This window comes from Sipha flava, unplaced genomic scaffold, assembly GCF_003268045.1.
Source record: "Sipha flava isolate LNK unplaced genomic scaffold, YSA_version1 19623_pilon_pilon, whole genome shotgun sequence".
Lineage (NCBI taxonomy): Eukaryota > Metazoa > Arthropoda > Insecta > Hemiptera > Aphididae > Sipha > Sipha flava.
In genome coordinates, this window is record NW_020272766.1 from 386 (window position 1) to 22,193 (window position 21,808).

Here is a 21,808-nt window from a genome sequence, read left to right on the forward strand (position 1 = left end):
GTAATACATATCAAGTTTGCGTTTGATTCAGTGATTCTCATCCTTTTCTCATTCATATCACCTTTAGCCACTAAAATCAAACACCGTGTCATTCTAACATCAAAATAATAAATAACCTTAACTGTGTACCTATTTTAGAATAATTCTTGAAATAACAAAAAAAAAAATACAGAACACAGAAAAATAATAAGTACGCCTACAATTTATTGAGTTGCAAGGTTCAATAAACATTGACATTTTTAAGTTTAAATTTATTTGAGTTTAAATTAAATTTAAATTTTAAATTTAAAAAAAAAGAAAAAAAATATTAATGATTTGTATAAAAACTGATAAAAAAATTGGCCCCTAGTGGTTTTTACAAAGTTAAGGAAGTCGAGGGCTGATGGTGAAAAGACTGAATCTCATATTGTCTTCTGGAGTTGTAGAGCTATAATATACTATAATAATACTACATATCGAGCAACTGAAAAATAACTGACTAAAAAACATCGGTTAAGTTGATAATGCAACGATTTTGCGTTAATAATACTGAACATGTTTATCAGATCTAAATAATAAATATAAATAATATAATGATATAAACTTAAAGGTATGCTACTTACATGACAGTTGTGGTAATAATATGATTTTATTAAAATTAATTATTTTCATATTTATTTTATTTTCCCGTGGAGATTTCGTGTCAACCCTACACTGCATGTCATACCGGTTAAAAACCACTGGTCTAATTGTTAGTCATCCAAAATATTTTTTTTAGTATTAGTTAGAAACAGTCTCAAGCACCCCAGAGACCATAAGCCTACATCTTTACTTTGCATAGAAAAATAATTTGTACTCTCAAATTACAAGTATTAAGCATGATTCATACTAGTCAGACATGAACCGACAGACACCGTACCGTACCGTTTCGCAAAATAATATATTGTGTGTATTTAGGTAATTCACATTTGAACGTTTCCTTTGCATTCCGTACCGATTCGACAGACTCCATCCAGCATTCCTCGGGAGCATAATCGCGAGGTCAGAATATTGCAAACCATAGATCGGTTCCTCTGATCCCCAACCCATTTTAAAAATGAGTTCATGCCGTGGTCCGACCTGAACGTAGGATTCGACGCCACTGAATGATAGAATTCACCAAAAACAAGTCTGTCCTTATAACTAATTGAATTTACTACTGATCTTCTTTTTTTCAAATATTTCTAATTTAATAAAAGTGCAGTACTTTCGAATATAAATCATTGTTTTTGTAAATTCAATTACATTTATAGTACTTTATTTAAAAAAAAAAATAATTTTTAATTAAAATTAGAAAAGAGCTGAACATAAACGTGTACGATATTACTCCAAAACACATTACACGTCAAAAAACAAAAAAATTTCGAAATATAGGCAGCCTCCGGGGGGGGGCGTGGTGGGGAGGGGGGGGGGGGGGGGGGGGGGGGAATTATAGGTTTTAGCAAAATCTGTACACCTCATACAGTAATCCCCCCCACCCTACCAGAACAAAATTTTAAATAATTTAAATTTTAATAATAATAATCGTAATAATAATAATGATAATAATCATATAATCACAATATAATAAATAAAAAAAAAAAATTACATAAAAAAAGTTTTGGGGGGGATCCATTCCCCTAATCCCCCCCTAATTATGCCTCTGCCACCAATTCGTGTTCATCGTAAATAGGTAGTGTAATGGATTCTACAAAAATCGTTCCTGCTATAATAGCAATTCGTCGTGCAGAGAACGAAAAGTGTTGATAACAGGTCGATAACCAGTATCAATTTTGATAATAAACAACTCACGAGATAAAGATTCTCATGTTATCTGTTCTGCCTAACCTTTGTGCGTATTACATGTGTGTGTAATGATAATCGGCATTCGGAGGTGCACGAAAAAAAAAAAAAACGTTCGGGTTTAAGTTACGAAAGTGATTGAAAATTATTAATTTGTTTGAAAACCGCGATATGTAAATGTTATGAACAGTTAATCTGCATAATAATCAAATAAGTTAAGTACGGAAAAATGAACAATGTGCTAAGGACGTGTAGGGGTATTGTTTCAGTGTCACGGTATATCAAAGTGAATAGACAATCTGCACAATTTGTCGAACGAGAATTTCACTGTACAAACTCATGTTTTGATAAAAATCCCAAAGTAGAAGTGATAAGTGTTGACAGTTTCAATAATGTACAAGAGAAAAATAAGCAGACATTCTTGGATATGCTGAAAATGTACAGAATGGAAAAATTTCGATCGGGTCACGTCGAGTTCATTAATACTGCAATCAAACATATGGATGAATTTGGCGTAAATGAAGATTTAGAAACGTACAAAAGACTTATACAAGTTTTGCCAGCTGGCAAATTTGTTCCTCAAAACTATTTACAGTCGGAATTTATGCATTATCCAAAACATCAACAATGTATTGTTGATTTATTACAAAAAATGGAAGATAATGGTAACAATTTATTTTATTGGGAAAATTTATCATTTTATTTAATTCCTACATTATAATATTTTTAGGAGTTATCCCCGATTGGGAGATAGAAGACTTGCTTGTTAAACGTTTTGGTACTCGAGGTATTCCTGTGCGACGTTATTGGCGCATGATGTACTGGATGCCAAAATTTAATAACTTATCTCCTTGGCCTATACCTAAACCAGCTCCTAATGATCCTTATGAATTAGCGTTATTAGCTATTAAAAGGATTTGCAGTATAGATATTGAATCAGAGGTTAAGGTTTACGAGACTAAGCTTTTGGAAGAAAGTATAGAAGATACATGGATAGTCAGTGGTCAAAGTCCTGACCAAAAAAAATTAGTTGCCAATCATCCAGAAAATGTTCCTATTTATATTGAAGGTGGATTTAGAATATGGTTAAGGAAACAAAGCATTATTTATTTTATTCTGCGAACTGAACCAACACAATCAAAAGAAAATGAAAAAGAAGATGAAGATGGTAACGTATATTAATTTTATTATCCATTATTTTAATTTATTTATTCTTAATTTTTTTTGTAGATGTTAGTAATTTTCAAGTACCTTTTTTTGATAAACCAAAAACAAGTAATAAAATTGTCAGAAAAAAGACTTTACATGAACAAGAAGATGGTACAATACTTGCTGTAGCTGCAACTGGCACATCCAGTAAAAACTCTTTACTATCTTGGGTATGCAATGTTTACAAAATAATTTATCTTGAACATTTTGATGTATGTATTTTTATATCACAGATACGATTATTGGAAAAAGATGGAAATCCAAAACTATCAAGTATACCAATTTTATTTACAAGTAAATCACCACTTGGAAATGTAGAACCATTGGTCGAGCTTGACGAATCTAAAAAACAAGTAGAAGAATTGGAAAAAAAAGTTTCCATAGAATAAAAAACCAATATTAATAAGACGTAAGAATAAGTATATGATAGAATGTATTATTAACAATATATGATAAAATAATATATTATTTATATGAATGGTTTTAAGTTAATTAGTTTGGGTTTATTATTTGGCCTAAAATTGAGTTAAATGATATTGCTACAGGTGATTCAGGATGGATTGAACCAACGTATTTTGATGTTTCTGAAGATATTCTTGGATCTATTGGTATTGTTCCTAAAAGAGGAATTTGAAAATATTCAGCTAATGATTTTCCGCCATTTGATGAAAACAAATTTGTACACTCCTGTATAATAAAAACAAATAAATGTAAATTTATAAAAATAACTTAATTATTTTGGTTGTTTTATAAATGAAACAATAATTTAAATAATTAAAAATTATTTAATATTGAAGAGATTGTTTTTCATACAATAAGATTGATTAAAAATATATATTTATTAAATTTAGAATAAAATTTAATTTTTTAAAATTAGAAGAGAAAATATTAATTTTTAAGTTCAGTTTTATTACTAAAAAATGTAGTTCTATTTGTATCTACATAATTGCAAGGCCATTTAATGTAGTTATAACTACATTTGGTACTTAGTTTTATATTATAATGTTATAAATATAGAAAAATTTTAAAGACTTATATTTTAATAGTGATTGCTCACTTCATTGGTAATGTTTTAAATTAAGTTCATGAATAAATTATTTGATTTAAATAATTAAATAATAAAAAATAATATAAAAATTATAAATTATTATAAGATTACTTAATATATAAATAAACAAAAGCTTAAGCTTGAGAATTATTATATTTGTAAAGTACTAAGTACTGATTTCAAATTAAAAACTCATAGAGTATAGGTATAAAGTTAATAAAATTGCGACTGAATATCAAAAAATAAAGCAAAATTAAATTATTAAACATTGATAAAAATTGGTTGTTCAATACAGAGAATGTTTATTTTAATAGGAGAAATTATTTCAAATGAATTATTGTTGGATATAGATATATTAAGAAACATACATTTTAAACTAAGTGAGTTGCAATTTTATTTTTTCATATTCAGTGCCAATTTTTTTTAACTTTGTATATACCTGATGATGAATTATTAATTTGAAATTGGTTGTACATTAGAAATATTATGATACTCCCGGCTAAGCTTTTATTTATTTATTTGTTTCTATAAAAATTATATTTGATTATTTATTTATATATTATTTTATTTAATCTCAATAATATTATAAGAACACATTCATGAAAATTGTATTAATAATTTAGCTTTATCTTATAGAATTTCTAAATAAAACAATAAATATTGATGAATCAATAGTCTTGCCTCATAATATAAATTTAAAAACAATTATTTTAGTTTATAACCTAAATACTCAAGTTTTATTTGTTCTACTCTTAAAAACTGAAGATTTTAATATTTTTAATACTTTAAATTTCTGTTTTTATATAATTACAAAAAAAAAATTAACTTACTGTACAATTAGGACAAACATAACCGCTCATATTTTCAATGATGCCTAGAATCGGAATATTTGTCTTACGACAAAATGACAATTCTTTTCTAACATCATCTAGAGCAATTTGTTGTGGTGTTGTCACAAGTATAGCTCCATCACATGAAGTTTCTCTAAAAATATAAAAAATATAAAATTGTCAACGCATTCATAAATAACAAACTAATCAACTATATTACTTAATATTTTCCATAACTGTAATGTGTTCATCAGATGTACCAGGAGGTGTATCTATAATAAGATAATCAACATGTTCCCAAAATACATCAGAAAGCAATTGTTTTATGAATGCTGTTTTAATATAAATACAAAAATATTATTGAAAAATATGTGAATTAAATATTATATTAATAACTTGAAATGACAAACCAGTCTTTTTAGGTCCTCTCCAAACTATACTATCATTTCTTGACTTGGTCAAGAATCCAATTGAAAGCACACCTAATGACTTTGACTCGTCGGTATAAACAGGTACCCAACCAGCTGCACATTGATGTACCTCTTGATTTTCAAGTTTTAACAAATATGGCACTGATGGGCCACATAAATCTACATCTAATATGCCAACCTAAAATATTAGAGAAAAATTAATTTTAATGAATCAAATTGATTAGTATACCAGTTTCAATCTGGAGTATGAAAAGTCAAGAAATAAAATTATTAAAATCTTATACACCATAAATTTAGAAGAACTTTTTAAAATATCGTAAACATTAATCTGCAAATTTAAATAAAAATATGTCATGATGTTATAGATCTACAGAGATAGATAGGTAAACAAATTATAAATTAAATAGCAAATTATTATATTCTTGAAACTACATAATACATATATATATTTACTGGCTGTAAGTCAATAAAAACAATTCTAAACAAACGGTCCTAAACTACAATATTCTTTAATTAGTAATATAACATCAAAATTGAATTCTTATTTGACAATTCTGTCGAATATTAACCAGAAATTCATCAATGGTAAAATATTATAACAATAATCTCACTCGAAATCCTTTGGTTACTAATCCTAGTGCTAACTGTGTGCTCACGGTCGATTTTCCAACACCTCCTTTACCGGACATCACTAAGATAACATGTTTTACATTAGGTAACATTTTGTCAATTAAATAAACTTCAACCTGGACACTAAAAAAATGATTGTATTTCTTAAGGGTAACCTATATTCAGCGTATAAAACTTAAAATCCAATAAAAAATGAAAAAATTGTAATTGAAAAATTGAAGAACTCAGAAAACTGTAAACAATCAAAATCTAAAAACTAAATAAAAATATCAAATACAATTCATTTTGATAATAAAACATTTTAAATTACAGATAAGCTATCACTGATAATTGATAACTTATCAAATAAAAGTCTTTTAAGTTTCAATATGAACCAATCAAGAAGGAGTTTTGTCTTTCCGCCTTTCGGTTTTTCAATTACGAGGGGCACCATTTGGGGGAAGGAGGGTTTAGGCCCACACACCTTGAAAATTTTTTATCTACAATTGGCCAAGGCATTTATAGTTAATTAATACCTATTATGGCATTGGGCTTCAGCTTTAAATAATTGATTTTTAAAATTATGAATCATTTTTATAAACAATTATAAATTATTATAATCAGTCCTTACTTTTCATCAAAATTTGTACTACACATCTTTAACATATGATACAAAGCTCCTCTCTACCCCCTTCCATATGATTATAATTTTTAATAATAGTTTTTCTTTTTAATCGAATTGCACATTATACATTATAATTAAACTAAAAACCAATCTGATATTATTTTTTAAACTGAAAATATACTTTTGTCTGGTTTAAATCTGAAAACTGTTTACAAATTATTTATTTTAAAGTGCGATATATAACTTAAAATATAATAGATATATTTAAGTCCTCATCAGCTATCTTACTTAAACTAACTTCCCGAAAAACACCTTCATAATAGTCTTATTTATTAGTATTTAGTAAGTACACACTTCTCGAATCCCGTAGTGCACACTTGCAATTTCGGACTACACACTTTGTTTCGGGGTTCACTAAAAAATAGGGACTGATTATAATAATATTTTATTTATCTCAAATAAAATTAATAACATAAATAGTAAATAAATAGTTCTTTACGCGATAGAAATAACATTTTTTCTGCGATAGATAATGGATATTGAAAGGTCTGTGCACAGTAATACGTTTTAGATTGAAAAATTCTATAGTGAAAATACAAGAAATGTTTTTTAACGGTAATGGGAAAAAAATTGAAATTCTTAAATTATTTGCACACCCTTAAAAAAAACTGAAATAGCACTTCTGTCACATAAAAGGACAGAAATCATAGAGTAAAGTATTAAATATGGTATGACACAGGGCAGCCGGCCGGCCGGCTCAATATATGGACCGTCGAGGTATAACGAATATTAATTGACGATATTAGTATATTACTAATAAATATATTTTTAAATTTTAAATACCAAACAGTTTAAAACTACTACTATTAGTTGCCGGTTGGTATGACATTGTAATAAGTTAATACTTCGTAGAAAGTATGGATCACACATAGGCGTGTCTAAAATTACAATTGAGAAATTCATTGGGAAATAATTTATTGATATCCGTTGAACACGAGAAAGACAAAATATACAGTGGTCCGTACAATTTTTTGTACAACTTTTTGCTGATAGTCAGTCCGCTACGTGAAGTTAGCAGGGAAAGGTAAGCCCCCCCGTAACTTTTTATTGGTCTTGGCACTAATTTTGAAAATGGCACCATTAAACAGCACTAATTGAGCACTAAATATTGGTATTATAGCGGATTTTGGTGCTGATAGTCAGCCCGCTACGTGAAGTTAGCGGAGAAAGGTAAGCCCCCTCGTAACTTTTTATTGGTCTTGGCACTAATTTTGAAAATGGCACCATTCAACAGCACTAATTGAGCACTAAATACTGATGTAGTAGCGGAAATTAGTGCTCGAATTTTTCCGCTAACTTCACGCACCTCATAAATACGCAAAAAAAAAAAAAATGAAAATTGTGCTGATGAATTAACAAATGCAATTTTGTAGATAAAATTCGTATAGAAATGTTTCAATGTGTTGTTAATCAACTAATCAGCAACTTGACAAATCGTTTTTCAACTAATATGCACATTATAGCAGATACCTAATTCCAAAAACCTTTTAAAAGTCAACTATATCCGCATAGGCGGAAATCGGGGGGGGGGGGGCTTGAGAGGACTAAGCCCCCAGAAATGTAAAGTACAGGTCTTAGTACCCCTAACCCTAAAAATTGTAAAGTGACTAAAAATACAATAATTATTATAATTGTAAAATGCATTTTTAATAACTGAATTAAAAAAAAAATATTCTGTGATATAAATTAAATCAAATTCCTAAGATTTTACAAACTTATTGTCATGACTTGGAACGATCGAAATTAATGTAATATTAATAATATGTAATAATACCCGCATTGGTTGTTTAATTTAATTATTTAATAATTTCTTTTTAGAATACCTACTCCAAAATTGTGTAAGATAAGGCACCTAATTGTTTTTTTGGTTAAATTGTTGATTATGTCTAAATGACAAACTTTATAAATTGTTTTGTTGAAATAAATAATTGCGTATAGGGGTACCTATAGGTGTAATAAGCAAATAATGCTCAGTCCCCCTCCACTAATTTCACCAAATTTCCGCTTATGTATATCCGGAATATTGTTTAAGCACTTTATCTGATTTGGTTGGTATCGACTACCAGAAATTAATTTCCAAACTACAATCATTTTCAAATATCTATGAATATATTTTAGGCTTGTTAAATAAAAGAACAAAAACCATTTATAAAACACTTGAAATTAGTATTAAAAGTGATAAAGATGATTTTGTTTTTAATACGAGTGTGAATTATGACTATGACATGAATTATCAATACAATAGTAAAAATACCTCACAATATCAAATGGTAAGTACATCGTATATACATTTATAATTCTTATAAAATATATAATAATACCTTTTAGTTATTTATATATTAAAATGTAATGCAATTTTATTAAACCATATTTATTTCAGAATGTAATAAATGTCTATCACAATGAAGATCGTTGTTTAATATGTGTTCATAAACTGCTAAATTCTTTAAATATGCACTACTCTTCTACATTCAGTAACTTATACTCCGTGTATGAATACATTTTAACTCTGTCGGACACTCAGGTAAAATGAGAGAGGTCATTTAGCAAATTAAAAATAATTAAAAAACAGACTGAGACTAAGATCGATCATCTTTGGGGCAGGATCATTTAGAAATATTTATGTTGATGTCTATTGAGCGAGATATTTTGGAAAATGTAGATTTTTCAGATATTCTCGAATATGTAAAAAGTATTTCAGATTTAATGAAAAAAAAGCACACTTAAATATTGATGGTTGATAATTTTTTTAATATAAATTGAATTTCTATGTACAAATCTGAATATAATTTTTTGTATATCACATGGAAAACTTTGAAATAACTATTAAATTTGTAAGTTAGGTCATTTTTTTGAAAACCTAACCCTTCTGCGTTTATGCGTAGTTTCAATTATATGTATATATATGGTTACTTATGTTTTAGGGGGTGGTATTGGTTCACGTATTAATTCACGAAATACGAAGCTAAATTTTTATAACCGAAAATCGGGATCCTGTTGTCCTCTCATAACATAATATATTTATTATAGATATATCTGCAATACGCCTATCTATATTCATGTATTCGTCACCGTTTAATAATTCCATTCAGATACCTTTTAACATCTAACGTTGGAATATTAAATAATCACAATCATATATATATATATATATATATATATATATATATATATATATATATATATATTATTCACACGGCATAGAATAAAGTTTTGAGTTCTACATATTATTATTATTAATTATATGAGCCTGGTGGATGGGCGGATGACGAATGATGGGTACAAACACATTACACAATGAACGTGATTTTTGTTCATCTTCTTTCTTTATTTTTTGTTTCGTATAGCTGGTTATTATATCATACGGTTTTCTAAATAGTAAATAGCGTCGAAAAACTTAATACACACACTATGTATATTGCATATATATATATACATGTATACATTTTGTGTTTATGGTTTTTAATCCCACGACCTCTCTCGTGACCTGTAAACGACGACGAAATCACCATTACATTGAAATATTATACTTATATATCTATGAATATTTAAAATATTAAACATAATTTTATAGCTATAGATAAAACCAAATTATTTAGTATTATTATGTCGATTTAATCATATAGTATAATATATAATACTGCTAGTACACTACTGGTATATTTACTCGCATACCTACGTAATTGAAAGAAACCTAAACTATTTACTTTATGAATCGATCAATAAAACTATGGTTCATTTACACAGTAGCACTGTACACGTTCATATGAGAGATTTGTATACAAGTTTGCGAAAAAGAATTATAGTCGACCGCTGTGTATATATAATATAATTATTAAAGATACAAACATAAATATTATTTAATACGATTGTATTTGTATCTTTAAAATATGTAAAAACACATGATTATTAATAATTTTTTAACATACATTTGTGGTTGATAAATTATTAAGTTTAAAATGTTTAAATATTTTAAGTATTATTTCGTTTTTATTATTTTGTTATGAATTTTAACACAATTAATAATAATTTGTATGTAATATATATATATATATATATATATATATATACATTTCTTTTTTATAAATTAAATTCTATTTTTTGTATTTATGTTTGCAATCTTAACATTTTTTAGCTTATACTATTAAAGCTGAAATTAGTATTTAACATAATTACCAAAAACAATTTATACAAATGCAATTTTGTAATTTATTAAAATTTAAAAGTTATAGACAACTATGTTTAACTAATACCTATTTTAAATTAGACGTAATTTCCATACCAGAATACACTCGAATGTATTTTTCCATGAAATAATTCAAATCATTATTTTTAAATATATACATAAAAATACAAGAATATGATACGACATATTACCTAGTATCTGTCACGTCACAATGAACTATTATTATAGCAATTATAAGATCAAGGAACAATATATTATCCCCACTGTAGCCCTATATATCTCCCATCGCTCAGAAGTATTTTATCCCAAGGGTGAAGCGACGACCATAACACCGAGATTCTGTACACCCGTTGATCTTGAAATAAATATTTAATTTCATCCAATTATAATATTTTTAACCTAAAAGGTTATTACTCAAAAATATAAAAATGAATTAAATGTCTAATTTGTGATATGTTTATAGTGTAATAATATTATAATAGTTTATTGTATATATTGTATGCATATTAAATATACTTTAATATATTTTGTAATGTATAGACTTTATTGTAAAAGATCTTCGAGTTCTCGAGTAAACCTCATCAAGATAATACTTATAATTAAATATTATGAACATTAAATTTTATAGGTATATAGTCTATGCAATGAGTTTTCATATCATACGGATTATTCTAACACATGCAATTGGATATTAGTACATTATGCCATGGTGTTCTATAAATAGCTGGCTGTTGTTACCGAGTTCCTAGTGTAATGCAGTCAGGTCCAGTCGACTAGTCATAATAAATCATTAAGATTATATGAGTTACAATTAATATAGGAGCATAGAAAATTATATTTACCATAATGATACAACGAATGACAATAACACCCTTCAGTTATTTTTTTTGTTGTCCACAGAATTTGATATATTTATTTTGTTATAATTATTTTCTTCCATCCGATAACTTTTGTCATTAGTAGTTGGAAAAGATATGGGTCCAAGACAAAATCCATTGGTTATTTTTATATGTTTATACATATTTTAGTTTATTTAGTTCTTAGCATCGGTAATAAATAGTCATGTAGTATTCGTATTACTATGTAGACTATAAATTAATGCGAAGGACATTACCATTGCAATTTTAAAATATTGTTTTATTTTTATTTCGAGAACTTAACGGTAAAATCATATTATACTCAACTACTTGATGTAAGAAATAATATGATTAATATTTATAATACATATATTGTGTATGAACTATGAAACTCAAACGTTGTGATTTATTGAGAAGAATAAAACTGATTATTCTTAAACGCTACTGAAGCAATTATAATAAATTATGATTCGAGTTTTTATTGTCAATAAAATAAAAATAAATCAGATCATTAAGTTTTCTTAATTTTAAAAAAAACGTTATCTTTTTATTTAATTATTAATTTAAATCAATATTATTTTCTACGATTTATAGATTGCTTTGAACAGAGTGCGAGAGATGAAAAATATTTGAAATATTTTAACCAATCCAAAATAATGATTATAAGTAGATAATCATAATAAAAAATACGTCTGTATAACGGTATTATAAATGAAAAAACTTAAGGCATTAGTTGTCAATAACTTTTCACTGGCTTGCTTCTGTAATCTTAATTTTAAACTCTATATTGATTGTAACGGTTTTTTAAGTTAGAAATCATATACTCACTACGTCGTCGCCCCTGTCCCAATCAGCCAGAGCTCACCATCTTGCACCACCACGTTAATTAAAATTGTTTTCAATCGCTTACGCACCGGTAAAAGTATACCTATTGTTAAATAAAATAAAATGTTAGTAGCCATCGTCGTCCTGGTCGTCGTATAGCGTACTCGTCATTAGCTATCGATCGGGCGAGCAGCAGCTGTTTCGGCACGGGTGCGCGTATCCCTCCGGTGGTTATTTTATTTTCATTTTTTTCTCGTTCACTTTCAATGCGGCCATGTGTTTGTCGTGAGAGGGCTTCGCACGTCTCGCGTCTATTCTGATATCTATGGTACGCCGTTTGCGTTGATTTTGGCGAGCGCCGAGCCCAGTGCTTGTTTACCTGCTGAGTGTGTCGGTCGTCCGTCCGCGTTGTGCGTCTCCGTCGTCGTAGTCTTCTAGAAGGCGGCTTCTGTAGTGCGTTTTGCCGATCGATTACAGTCGGCCGTAGCACGTTCGCGCACTGCACCGTACGATTTTCCGACGATCGTCGCGGATATCTATCAAACACTGTGCTCACTTAATTCCCCGGGCGGTCCGGGTTCGCCGATGTCGCGCAATGACCGTTAACGTGCGACGATTGCCACGCGTAAACTGTACCGCGGTCCGGATTTGGTCGTCTTTGTGTGCTCGATAAACGATGGAGAAAACGGTGAGTAAACATATACGCACACAAATATATGTCAATATTTTTGTCTGCAGTCGTACACGATACGTGGTCATTGTTTTTGCGTTGTACCTACTATTCCCCACAGTAACAGATAGTGATGGGAACAATCGAGTGATTTCCTAACCTAAGCATAGGGTTCGACGCCACTGGTTTTCATCACTGCTAATAGGTTCGTCTTTGCCTTTCGACTTGACTCGATTCTAACCAACTGGGTTTATCACTATTCACTACAATACTACCTATATTTCTTCCGGAAACGACAATTACTACCTACTATCTATAATCAATTCCCTTTGATAGCAACAATAGTCAGTATTCCTGTAAGGCAAGGGCGGGCAAACGGTCGATCGCGGACGATTTCAGAGTCGATCATGTTAGAATTTATTTTTAGGCCACGTGAACGAAAATTAATCGTGGCGGTTATGAACAAATAATATCGATAAGTATTATCTGTATATTTTTAGTAATTAGTAATTAGTTTATAATATTTTATGTATGTTTATATACACTTTAAGCAAGTATGTTTCTTAATAATTATAATTATTTAATAATAAAAAAAATTTTCCAAGAAAGTCGATCTTCAAAGGTGAAGTATATTTTTAGTAGATCGTGGCCGAAAAAAGTTTGGCCGCCTCTGCTTTAAGGTATTGAATTGAGAAATATTCATCTGGAAAACTGAATACTTTTTAGATATGCTGCATGAAATAAATAAATACCTAAATAGTCTAAATACTAAATAACTAATAATAAATAATAATAAATACCAAAATAACTAATTTTTGTGCTATAAACTGTAAATTTACTGATTTTATTTGTTTTACTTCGTGAATCAATTTTTTTGATTACTGTCAATTGGGATATTTCTAACTAAACAGTTAGGTACATTGTAATATATCATTAATAAGAATTCCGTAGACTTGTGTGTTGATATATCTTAACAGTTTATGTATATTATAATACTAAAACCTCTATATATTGTACAATGGATCTAAAAAGTTTTCGGGTTTTTCATTCAACTGATTTCAACATTAACACTATTTACTTTAGCAAATGTGTTAAATACATACTGATTTTTATCACTAGTTCTCTTTGAATTAAAATTAGTATGTACAACTGATATGTAATTACAATAATATATAGAAATTTAAAATATATGTTAATTGTAGTATTGTTTTTAGTTGATATAAATTTAAATGATATAGTATGATAATAGCTATCTGACATATAAATATTAAAAAATTTTATATATAATATCATTGATTATAAATACTAGTATTTATAATCAATGGTAATATGTGACCCAAAAATAATTATTATTAGTTAAAGAAAATATGTTCTACTTATTTAGTAATTAATGGTAATTAATATTAATAATAATATTAATATAGACGTATTTTATCGTATAATTTTTTTTTAGCACAATGTCTTTTTTATGTGCTTTATTCTCAATAAAAAACAAAATGATTCTTTTAATGATTATTATATTTAATCCTAGATTACTATAAAAGACATAGACTTAAGAAATTAAAATTTTTTCTCGTGGAATTGAATTAATGTTTTTTTTTGTAAATGCGAAAAATTTGAAATCAACTTATTTGACAGCTACCAAAGATTTCTGGCAGTTGGGCAACTTTAAGGAGTTGCGATATTTGGCTATTATTAGCGTATACAGTTCCAACAGTGGTTATTTTAAGGTCGACAGTTTTGTGATTTACTGAATGCCTGTATTTGTTGTTACATACGTCATTTTATAATTATTTCTATTATCAAGAGTAAGCTGGAAGAGATACGAGAGGGGGAAGTACTATATTCGACTTGTTTCCCCTGTTTGTGGCACCTTCACTGAGATTTTATTCAATTGCATACTTGCATATTTGCTTTCAAATTAAGTTCATAATTTCGTATTGATGAAGATGCAAATATCTTATACATACAAAGATACAGATAGGTCGACTTTGTTGAAAATTTAAATTAAAAATTATATTTTCATAATTTTATACTGGTTGACAAAAAAAAAAAAAAGTAGCAAAAAATATTTTTTATTTTATACATATTTCTTTATTATTTATTAAATTTTACTAACTTTTTACTATACATATGTAGTTAAAAATGATATTAAAATTAAAAATGATACTTGTATAAGGAAATACTGTGATCGATTGATACGACCGTGCGTTAGTTTTTTGAAATAGTAATAAAAATAAAAAAAAACATGTACGAAAAACTTTAATTTCAATATTAATAATTCCTGTACTTCGTTTTGTAAATAAAATATTTGTTATTGAATAATACATGCTTTGAACTATTGAATTAGCGAGCATATTTTATCAGCTATAGAGTAAACTTTATAAAACTAAACACTTTTCTACATATGACCTATTTAATTCGTAGTATACAATTTACGGCGAAAAATATTGTTTTTGTACTTCATTCAAATTTGATATATGGTGGAGTGATTGCTAAGTACTTAGTGTTATTGCTTAGTATTTCCATGGCCTAAAACTTCAATCCCATAACCATGATTGATAAATCAATGTTGTCGCATCATAATTGATCTTTTTATCAAACAATTATAAATAACCCGAATAAATTTAAACGATGATGATACCCGTGCTCGGCGTCCACAGTACTGTTATATGGATCATTCTACACCGTGGCACAGTTCTCTGGTTGTTTTTGCTGCGAAGGTCTTGAAAACGGAACGATTTCCGACCAAAGGAATATCGCAGGTACCATTAATTCTCCGTAATACTCGTACCGTGCGAGGGCTTGCGAGTTGTATTCTATGTCGTTGCGTGTAATAATAACGTGCTCTCGTACAACCTAAGGTCGGTACTACTCAAATATTGGCTTTGTGTAATTTCGGTGCTGTTGCTGCTGGCCCAGTTATTGTTTCGGCTACAAACGAGTGTCATAGCACCTCCTCGAGCGCGTTAGTAATTCGTAACACACGAAAACGGAAAGACTACGTGATATTATTTCATCGTCGTCGTGCATCGCGCCGTTCCGAACGATCCTGGAATGAAAAACGTGACCATAACACACACACACACACACACACACAACGCAACGTCTTGGTGTCCATCAATTTTTCATTGTTTATTATTATTATTTTTTCTCTTAGAGTCACATTTTCGTTTATCTTTGTACATAATAAACCGTCGAATAGAATGTGGTGCGACGTAGACGTACACGGACAATGCACATGTGCCGCGAACACGTCGATAAAATACGGTTTGTTCGGGATTCCTCTACGAAAATAATCGTTCGGTTTTCCGCAACGCCGCCGGCGACGGGTATATTATTACGCACTACCGGTGCGTGACGATATAACGTAGAGGCAGTGCTGTTACTACTGCGTTACGTCTGCCGTTGCTATTATACCTGTACGACTTGCGCACATTCACTTTTCCGCAGACGTTCAGAAATGACTGGGCGAAAAAAAAAGGTAACACAGCCGAAATCAGAGCAACGACGTTCGAACAATGCCTAATTACAATAAACACAGTGGTTCGAAAAATGTTACGTACAAATTGTGTACGCCGTTAGAATTGCAGATGTCTATACTTATTGTACTTATTGCACGCGGGCCCAACTCTTATAATACATTACGCTTTATGCCTTTATGTTCCGTATGTACATATTGTTCCGTACTGCGTCTCTATTTAGGACTGTCACAGAATGGCTGTTCACTGTCCGCAACTAAAACTGGTATTATTAACCGTGTACACGGCGTTATACATTTATTTGTTTATGGATATGATAGGTCGACGATAAAACTTTTTATATCTGCATTATGAATACAAATGAATGAAACGTTACCAACACAATTATTATTATTTTTTTGGTAAGACGTATCCATGACCCTCGTGTTTCTTACGATTCGAATTTGTAATGATTCAAAAGACGCCTTTTATTCTAATTCCACTGCTGAGTTTATTGGACACCAGGTGTACAACACGTTGTTTTTCGTAGTTGCTATTATTACGAACAACAAATTATAACATAGTTTACAAAAAAAAAAATAGTTAATGTGCACATGTGTCTGGCATCTGTAAGAGCACCTGAGTAGGTCTTATCACCCAAAAGATGAAAAACGTCCGATAACATTGTATTTTATAGGCAGGATATGGCGATTTGGCTATGACAAATTTTTATGGAGGCGTGCTGAGACAAAAACCGGCGTCTTATTTTGTTCTACATCAAAAAACCAAAAATGTGCCATCGTCGATAAGACTGTAATTAATGAAGATTATGCATAGCTTATATTTAATAGGTAAAAACGAGAGTGAACAAACATTTTTTGATTAAAAAATTGGGTAGTTTTTGCTTGACATATTAGTAATCGGTTATATTTTGAAATTATCTTAACTCTTTAGAAATTAACATATACTGAAGAAAAAATAAATGAAATTCGTGTTATTGTATCACTTCACATAATTATGTTACACAAACTAGATTCTAAAACTAATATGTTCAAGTATAAATATGTATTTTACAGTACACTAGTACTTGCAGTGAATTGATTTTATAGTTTAATCTAAGTACAAAATGCGTGATTTTATTTTTGTAGTACGCATTTTCATTTATTTATTAAAAAATGTATTGATTTGTTAATTATTTTTAAAATCAATGATAGTTTAATTAATTAATAATCAATTTTAAGATTATAAATAATTTATTTGCTGCAATAATTTCAAAGGGTTTAGCAGAAATTAACTTCATAAATAAAGTAATAAATATAACTAATGGCTATTTTAACGTGTTAGCGGTAACCGATCATCCAAAGTGCACTAAATATTATTATTTAATGTTATAATGTAAACCGATTATGTAAATAAAATTATAGATTTTAAATTATGCCAATTATAAAACTTAATTAGGTGTAATAGTTTTAAATTTAAATTTTATGAAATAAAACATTTTATAAATGTTTTCCTATTAGTAAATAAAGATAAACCAGTTTTAAATTATACCGACGTATTATAACTTAGATACATCATACGGATTTGTTAAAAAAAATAACTTCTAAACCGTTTCCAAAAATTAAAAACAATTGTTTGTTTGTCCTTTTATAATCATATATTTACATAAACTGAAAGGTCCAAGGTTATTTAAGTGAATATCAGTAGTATAAAAATTAAATTAACTCTTTTTTTAACTCTACTTTTATATTAATTATACAAGTTTTAAGTATTTCTATTTTGTAATTAATTTGTTCATTATGATGTTTTTTCTAGATAATTGTACCATAAACAGTGTCATAATGAGTTGCGTTCCGTGTGGAGATCCCTGTAATTCCGTGTCTAAAGACGACTTGGACCGATGGACGAACAGTTTAAAAAATGTGTTAGCCAATCAGACTGCACTAAAAATGTTCGAAGATTATTTGCACTTGTGCAAATTGGATTCTGCGGATATTTTGGAGTTGTGGAAGATGTGTGACCGTCTTTTGCGCTACGTGCACCACAAGAAAATCGAAAAGTATGTATCGATAACCTGCCGCTTTTTTGTCACCGTGTTGAATTTCAATTATCATCCATGTAGTAATGTTAATATTACGTTTTGAAATTTCCAGCGAATCGTCGAAAATCAATGAAGACTACGATGCTATAATAGAGTGCGCTGGTGACGTAGAAGGACTGACGGGACACCAGTTGCGCCGATTAGAAGAGACCAAGAACAGAGGGCCGAAAAAGATAATATCCCGCGTAGAGAAATTACGGCAGACAGCTTATGAACTAATGCAACACGATTATGGATTGTTTAGGAAAAAATTGTTAAAAGATCACAAGATAGTGAAAAAATAACGTTGTTTAAAAGGAACCACTATAAGTTTTATTTCTGTTATTAATTGTATATTATTATTTTTCAAGTACAAAATATATATTTATATTGCTTAGGTTTTTAAAAATATTTATTTGGAACGTGTTCAATTTAATAGGAATGTAGAAAATTTAAAATCACGGATGTATGATTATTTAAATATCTACGATAAAATCATATTTATCGTAAATGTCATTATATTTCTAATATGACTTTGTACATTCATATTTACACTATAATTCAAGTTAACACACTGATGAAAATCAACAGGTAGACATTTATTTTTTATCCATAAGATCTTTAGCCTCGTTTATCTTGGCTGCAATGTACGGCGAACCACCTTTATCCGGGTGATTGATCAACATGATTCGTTTGTGAGCATCCTGCAAATACCAAAAATACATATTCACATACAAGCACGTTGAACTATTATACTACAGTATAATTATAGTGGGAATTAGCATACGTGCTTCTAAAACAAAACTATGTACGTGAAAACATATAATATAATTACAAAATGAATGTCACAACTATGAACTATTTCACGCGATTAAGTAATAAAAGAAAATAATTACCGGTATTATCAATAAATAAAAAATGAATAAAATATTTTAACTATAAAGTTATATGATAGCAGATTAAGAAAATATTTTCTACAAGTATCAAAGGGTCTAAATAGTCCAAATGTAATTTAATTTCTTTGTTATTCTAGTTTTTCACATTCCACCCAAAATGTAATAATAACCTATTTTTGGAACAGAAATAATAATTGAAACGTTTGAGAACCCTGTACAAGAGCCATTATTTATAGTTTAAGAAAAATAAGGGTATTTTATTTTCAGGTGTAGTGTCAAGAATAAATACAGTTGTACTTCATAATATATACATTCCATAATTGATTAGCAATATTTCATATTAAAGTTATAAGCTATAATCAACTATGATATGACTAAAAATTATAATTAATTATTATTTGTGAAATTATCATAATTCAAATAATGTGTTACATTAAATGTATTAGATTAATAAATATATTACATTTTCATTATTAAGACTTTAAATATTTTTAAAATAATTGAACAAAAGTTTTTAAGAATTAAAGTTAAAAAAAAAAAAATAATAATTGCTAGAGAATAATGAGTCTATTTTGAATTTGTAAGTTTTGAAAAATAATTGTAAATAAAAAAAATTTTAATTTAAAAATTTAGGAAGATACTAGATGTTAATTATTGGTTGCACTGTTCCTCAGACAGACAAATAGTGATAAATATACAGTGTAATTATTAGCATATTAGGAGTCATTGAAAAAAAAAATATTTGTGTAGCTCATTCAGTAGCTAATGATAGATATTTATAAAATATTAAGACTAATGTTGAATAAATATAAAGCTAGGGGCAAAACCAAAATTATCAACATAATTATTGACTGTTTCAAAATGTCAGTAATCTTATCTAATTTTCATCATCGTGGGTATACTGATTGTAATTTTTTCACCTAACTCAATTCACATATCAATTCGATTCGAAACAAATGGCAAGATGATATAATTATCAGATTTATTTCTTTTATTCATGATTATTGTTTTCCCCCATAGTCCTACAATTGATTTCAATAATCAAGAATATGCCAATTGCATATCAATAAAAACAAATATATGTATAATAATATATTTCAATGAATATTACATAATGAATAAATGGATAGATTTTGAAATTTCATAATGAGTAAACAAATTTTATATTTACAATTTAGTAAATTTGTTTAATCATCAATAGGATACTAGTGTCTAATTTTACAGAGGTTCTTGAACTATGCATTATATTTTAAGAACTAGATTTTAAATGTTTAGGATTTAGAAAATTTATTCATAAGAGTAAGATCTACCTCAAGAGTTTTAACTGATGAGGGATATAATTTGTAATTACAAAAAATATAAAATATTATCAAGGAAAAACTTACATACTAAAAAAAAAAAAAAAATTGAAATTATTAAAAATAAAAAATAATTGAATAGATTTGATTGAAATAGTTATATCGGTACTTCTAATAAGAAGTGCCTAATTGTAAGTTTTAGAATAATAAGTCTATATACAATATATGATGACTAAAATCAAACATACAAAACAAGTATTTTTTAAACTAATTACTAGTTAAAATCGCTAATGACTAATCAATTATAATATACTTAATTACCTTAATCTTATTTTTTGTCGCGTTGTTTGAAACATCAAGAATAAGCATGGCTTCTCGTTTGGACATAGTAGGTTCAAATCCACCTTTATGATATTTACTATTCGACTAAAAATGTTGGAATCAAATTGTAGCGAACAATATTTGGGCCAAATATTAAGTTAAAATATATTTTTAATGTGGTTTAAATTAAGTTTACCAAGATTCCTGATTCAGATGACATTGTTTTTAGTACTTCACTCATTTTTTGGGCAACTTGTGGAGCAACTCGCAAAACTTGTCGACCAGCAAACCCAGCCGCAGCCAATCCCAGTCCAACAACTACAATGCTCGCCTTGAAATAAAATGCACATTAAATTATAAACTAAATTTGAGAGAAACCTTAACGTTAATTTACCATTGATGTGATTAAGTTGAACAAAAATGTTTGACGTTTTCAATAAGAAGACTTAACTCCGTTGACTCTATTTTCTATCATCTTAACAATGTTGTTATCGTTACTGTTACCACAGATTATTTTATCTGATTTACCATAATGTTAAATGATAACCACGGTTTTAGAAGTTAACTTCTTGATCGTGATGGTGACTATGAAATTAGAGTTA

At 28.4% G+C, this 21,808-nt stretch overlaps 4 protein-coding genes across 5 annotated transcripts; 2 read left to right on the top strand and 2 right to left on the bottom strand.

The window, feature by feature from the left end:
• The first annotated feature begins 2,029 nt into the window (after positions 1-2,029).
• Positions 2,030-3,647, top strand: LOC112681736 (evolutionarily conserved signaling intermediate in Toll pathway, mitochondrial). Its single transcript, XM_025552036.1, has 5 exons — positions 2,030-2,465; positions 2,531-2,968; positions 3,031-3,179; positions 3,243-3,418; positions 3,555-3,647. Exons 1-4 carry the CDS (start codon positions 2,030-2,032, stop codon positions 3,396-3,398), a joined length of 1,179 nt encoding a protein of 392 aa, XP_025407821.1. The 3' UTR covers positions 3,399-3,418; positions 3,555-3,647.
• On the bottom strand, positions 3,424-6,191 carry LOC112681737 (cytosolic Fe-S cluster assembly factor NUBP2 homolog 2). The gene is made up of 5 exons (XM_025552037.1): positions 5,930-6,191; positions 5,298-5,496; positions 5,108-5,219; positions 4,888-5,041; positions 3,424-3,696 (listed from the first exon to the last, which is right to left on the bottom strand). The coding sequence occupies exons 1-5, from the start codon at positions 6,038-6,040 to the stop codon at positions 3,502-3,504; spliced, it is 771 nt and encodes a 256-aa protein (XP_025407822.1). The 5' UTR covers positions 6,041-6,191; the 3' UTR covers positions 3,424-3,501.
• Positions 6,192-12,644: 6,453 nt separating this feature from the next.
• LOC112681738 lies at positions 12,645-19,090 on the top strand. 2 transcript variants are annotated; one of them, XM_025552038.1, is made up of 4 exons: positions 12,645-13,168; positions 17,309-17,462; positions 18,427-18,670; positions 18,765-19,090. In XM_025552038.1, exons 2-4 carry the CDS (start codon positions 17,432-17,434, stop codon positions 18,994-18,996), a joined length of 507 nt encoding a protein of 168 aa, XP_025407823.1. In that variant the 5' UTR covers positions 12,645-13,168; positions 17,309-17,431; the 3' UTR covers positions 18,997-19,090. The 2 variants fall into 2 exon arrangements, with proteins under 2 accessions (XP_025407823.1, XP_025407824.1); XM_025552039.1 differs by lacking the exon at positions 17,309-17,462.
• A 68-nt stretch (positions 19,091-19,158) lies between these two features.
• LOC112681739 (mitochondrial import inner membrane translocase subunit TIM14) lies at positions 19,159-21,709 on the bottom strand. Its single transcript, XM_025552040.1, has 4 exons — positions 21,601-21,709; positions 21,403-21,537; positions 21,207-21,311; positions 19,159-19,395 (listed from the first exon to the last, which is right to left on the bottom strand). The coding sequence occupies exons 1-4, from the start codon at positions 21,601-21,603 to the stop codon at positions 19,291-19,293; spliced, it is 348 nt and encodes a 115-aa protein (XP_025407825.1). The 5' UTR covers positions 21,604-21,709; the 3' UTR covers positions 19,159-19,290.
• Positions 21,710-21,808: the final 99 nt, after the last annotated feature.

What these genes read in the sequence shown, in the direction of transcription:
- LOC112681737 (XM_025552037.1), bottom strand. Translation starts at nt 6,040, where the DNA reads ATGTTACCTAATGTAAAACATGTTATCTTAGTGATGTCCGGTAAAGGA. An exon ending in ACAGTTATGGAAAATATTAA is followed by an intron (nt 5,042 to 5,107) that starts GTAATATAGTTG and finishes TTATATTTTTAG; the next exon opens with AGAAACTTCATGTGATGGAG. An exon ending in ATGTTTGTCCTAATTGTACA is followed by an intron (nt 3,697 to 4,887) that starts GTAAGTTAATTT and finishes TTTATTATACAG; the next exon opens with GAGTGTACAAATTTGTTTTC.
- LOC112681736 (XM_025552036.1), top strand. Translation starts at nt 2,030, where the DNA reads ATGAACAATGTGCTAAGGACGTGTAGGGGTATTGTTTCAGTGTCACGG. An exon ending in ACAAAAAATGGAAGATAATG is followed by an intron (nt 2,466 to 2,530) that starts GTAACAATTTAT and finishes TAATATTTTTAG; the next exon opens with GAGTTATCCCCGATTGGGAG. An exon ending in AAAACTCTTTACTATCTTGG is followed by an intron (nt 3,180 to 3,242) that starts GTATGCAATGTT and finishes TTTATATCACAG; the next exon opens with ATACGATTATTGGAAAAAGA.
- LOC112681738 (XM_025552038.1), top strand. Translation starts at nt 17,432, where the DNA reads ATGAAGATTATGCATAGCTTATATTTAATAG. An exon ending in GCATAGCTTATATTTAATAG is followed by an intron (nt 17,463 to 18,426) that starts GTAAAAACGAGA and finishes TGTTTTTTCTAG; the next exon opens with ATAATTGTACCATAAACAGT. An exon ending in CACCACAAGAAAATCGAAAA is followed by an intron (nt 18,671 to 18,764) that starts GTATGTATCGAT and finishes TGAAATTTCCAG; the next exon opens with CGAATCGTCGAAAATCAATG.
- LOC112681739 (XM_025552040.1), bottom strand. An exon ending in CATCTGAATCAGGAATCTTG is followed by an intron (nt 21,312 to 21,402) that starts GTAAACTTAATT and finishes CAACATTTTTAG; the next exon opens with TCGAATAGTAAATATCATAA. An exon ending in CGACAAAAAATAAGATTAAG is followed by an intron (nt 19,396 to 21,206) that starts GTAATTAAGTAT and finishes TGGTATTTGCAG; the next exon opens with GATGCTCACAAACGAATCAT.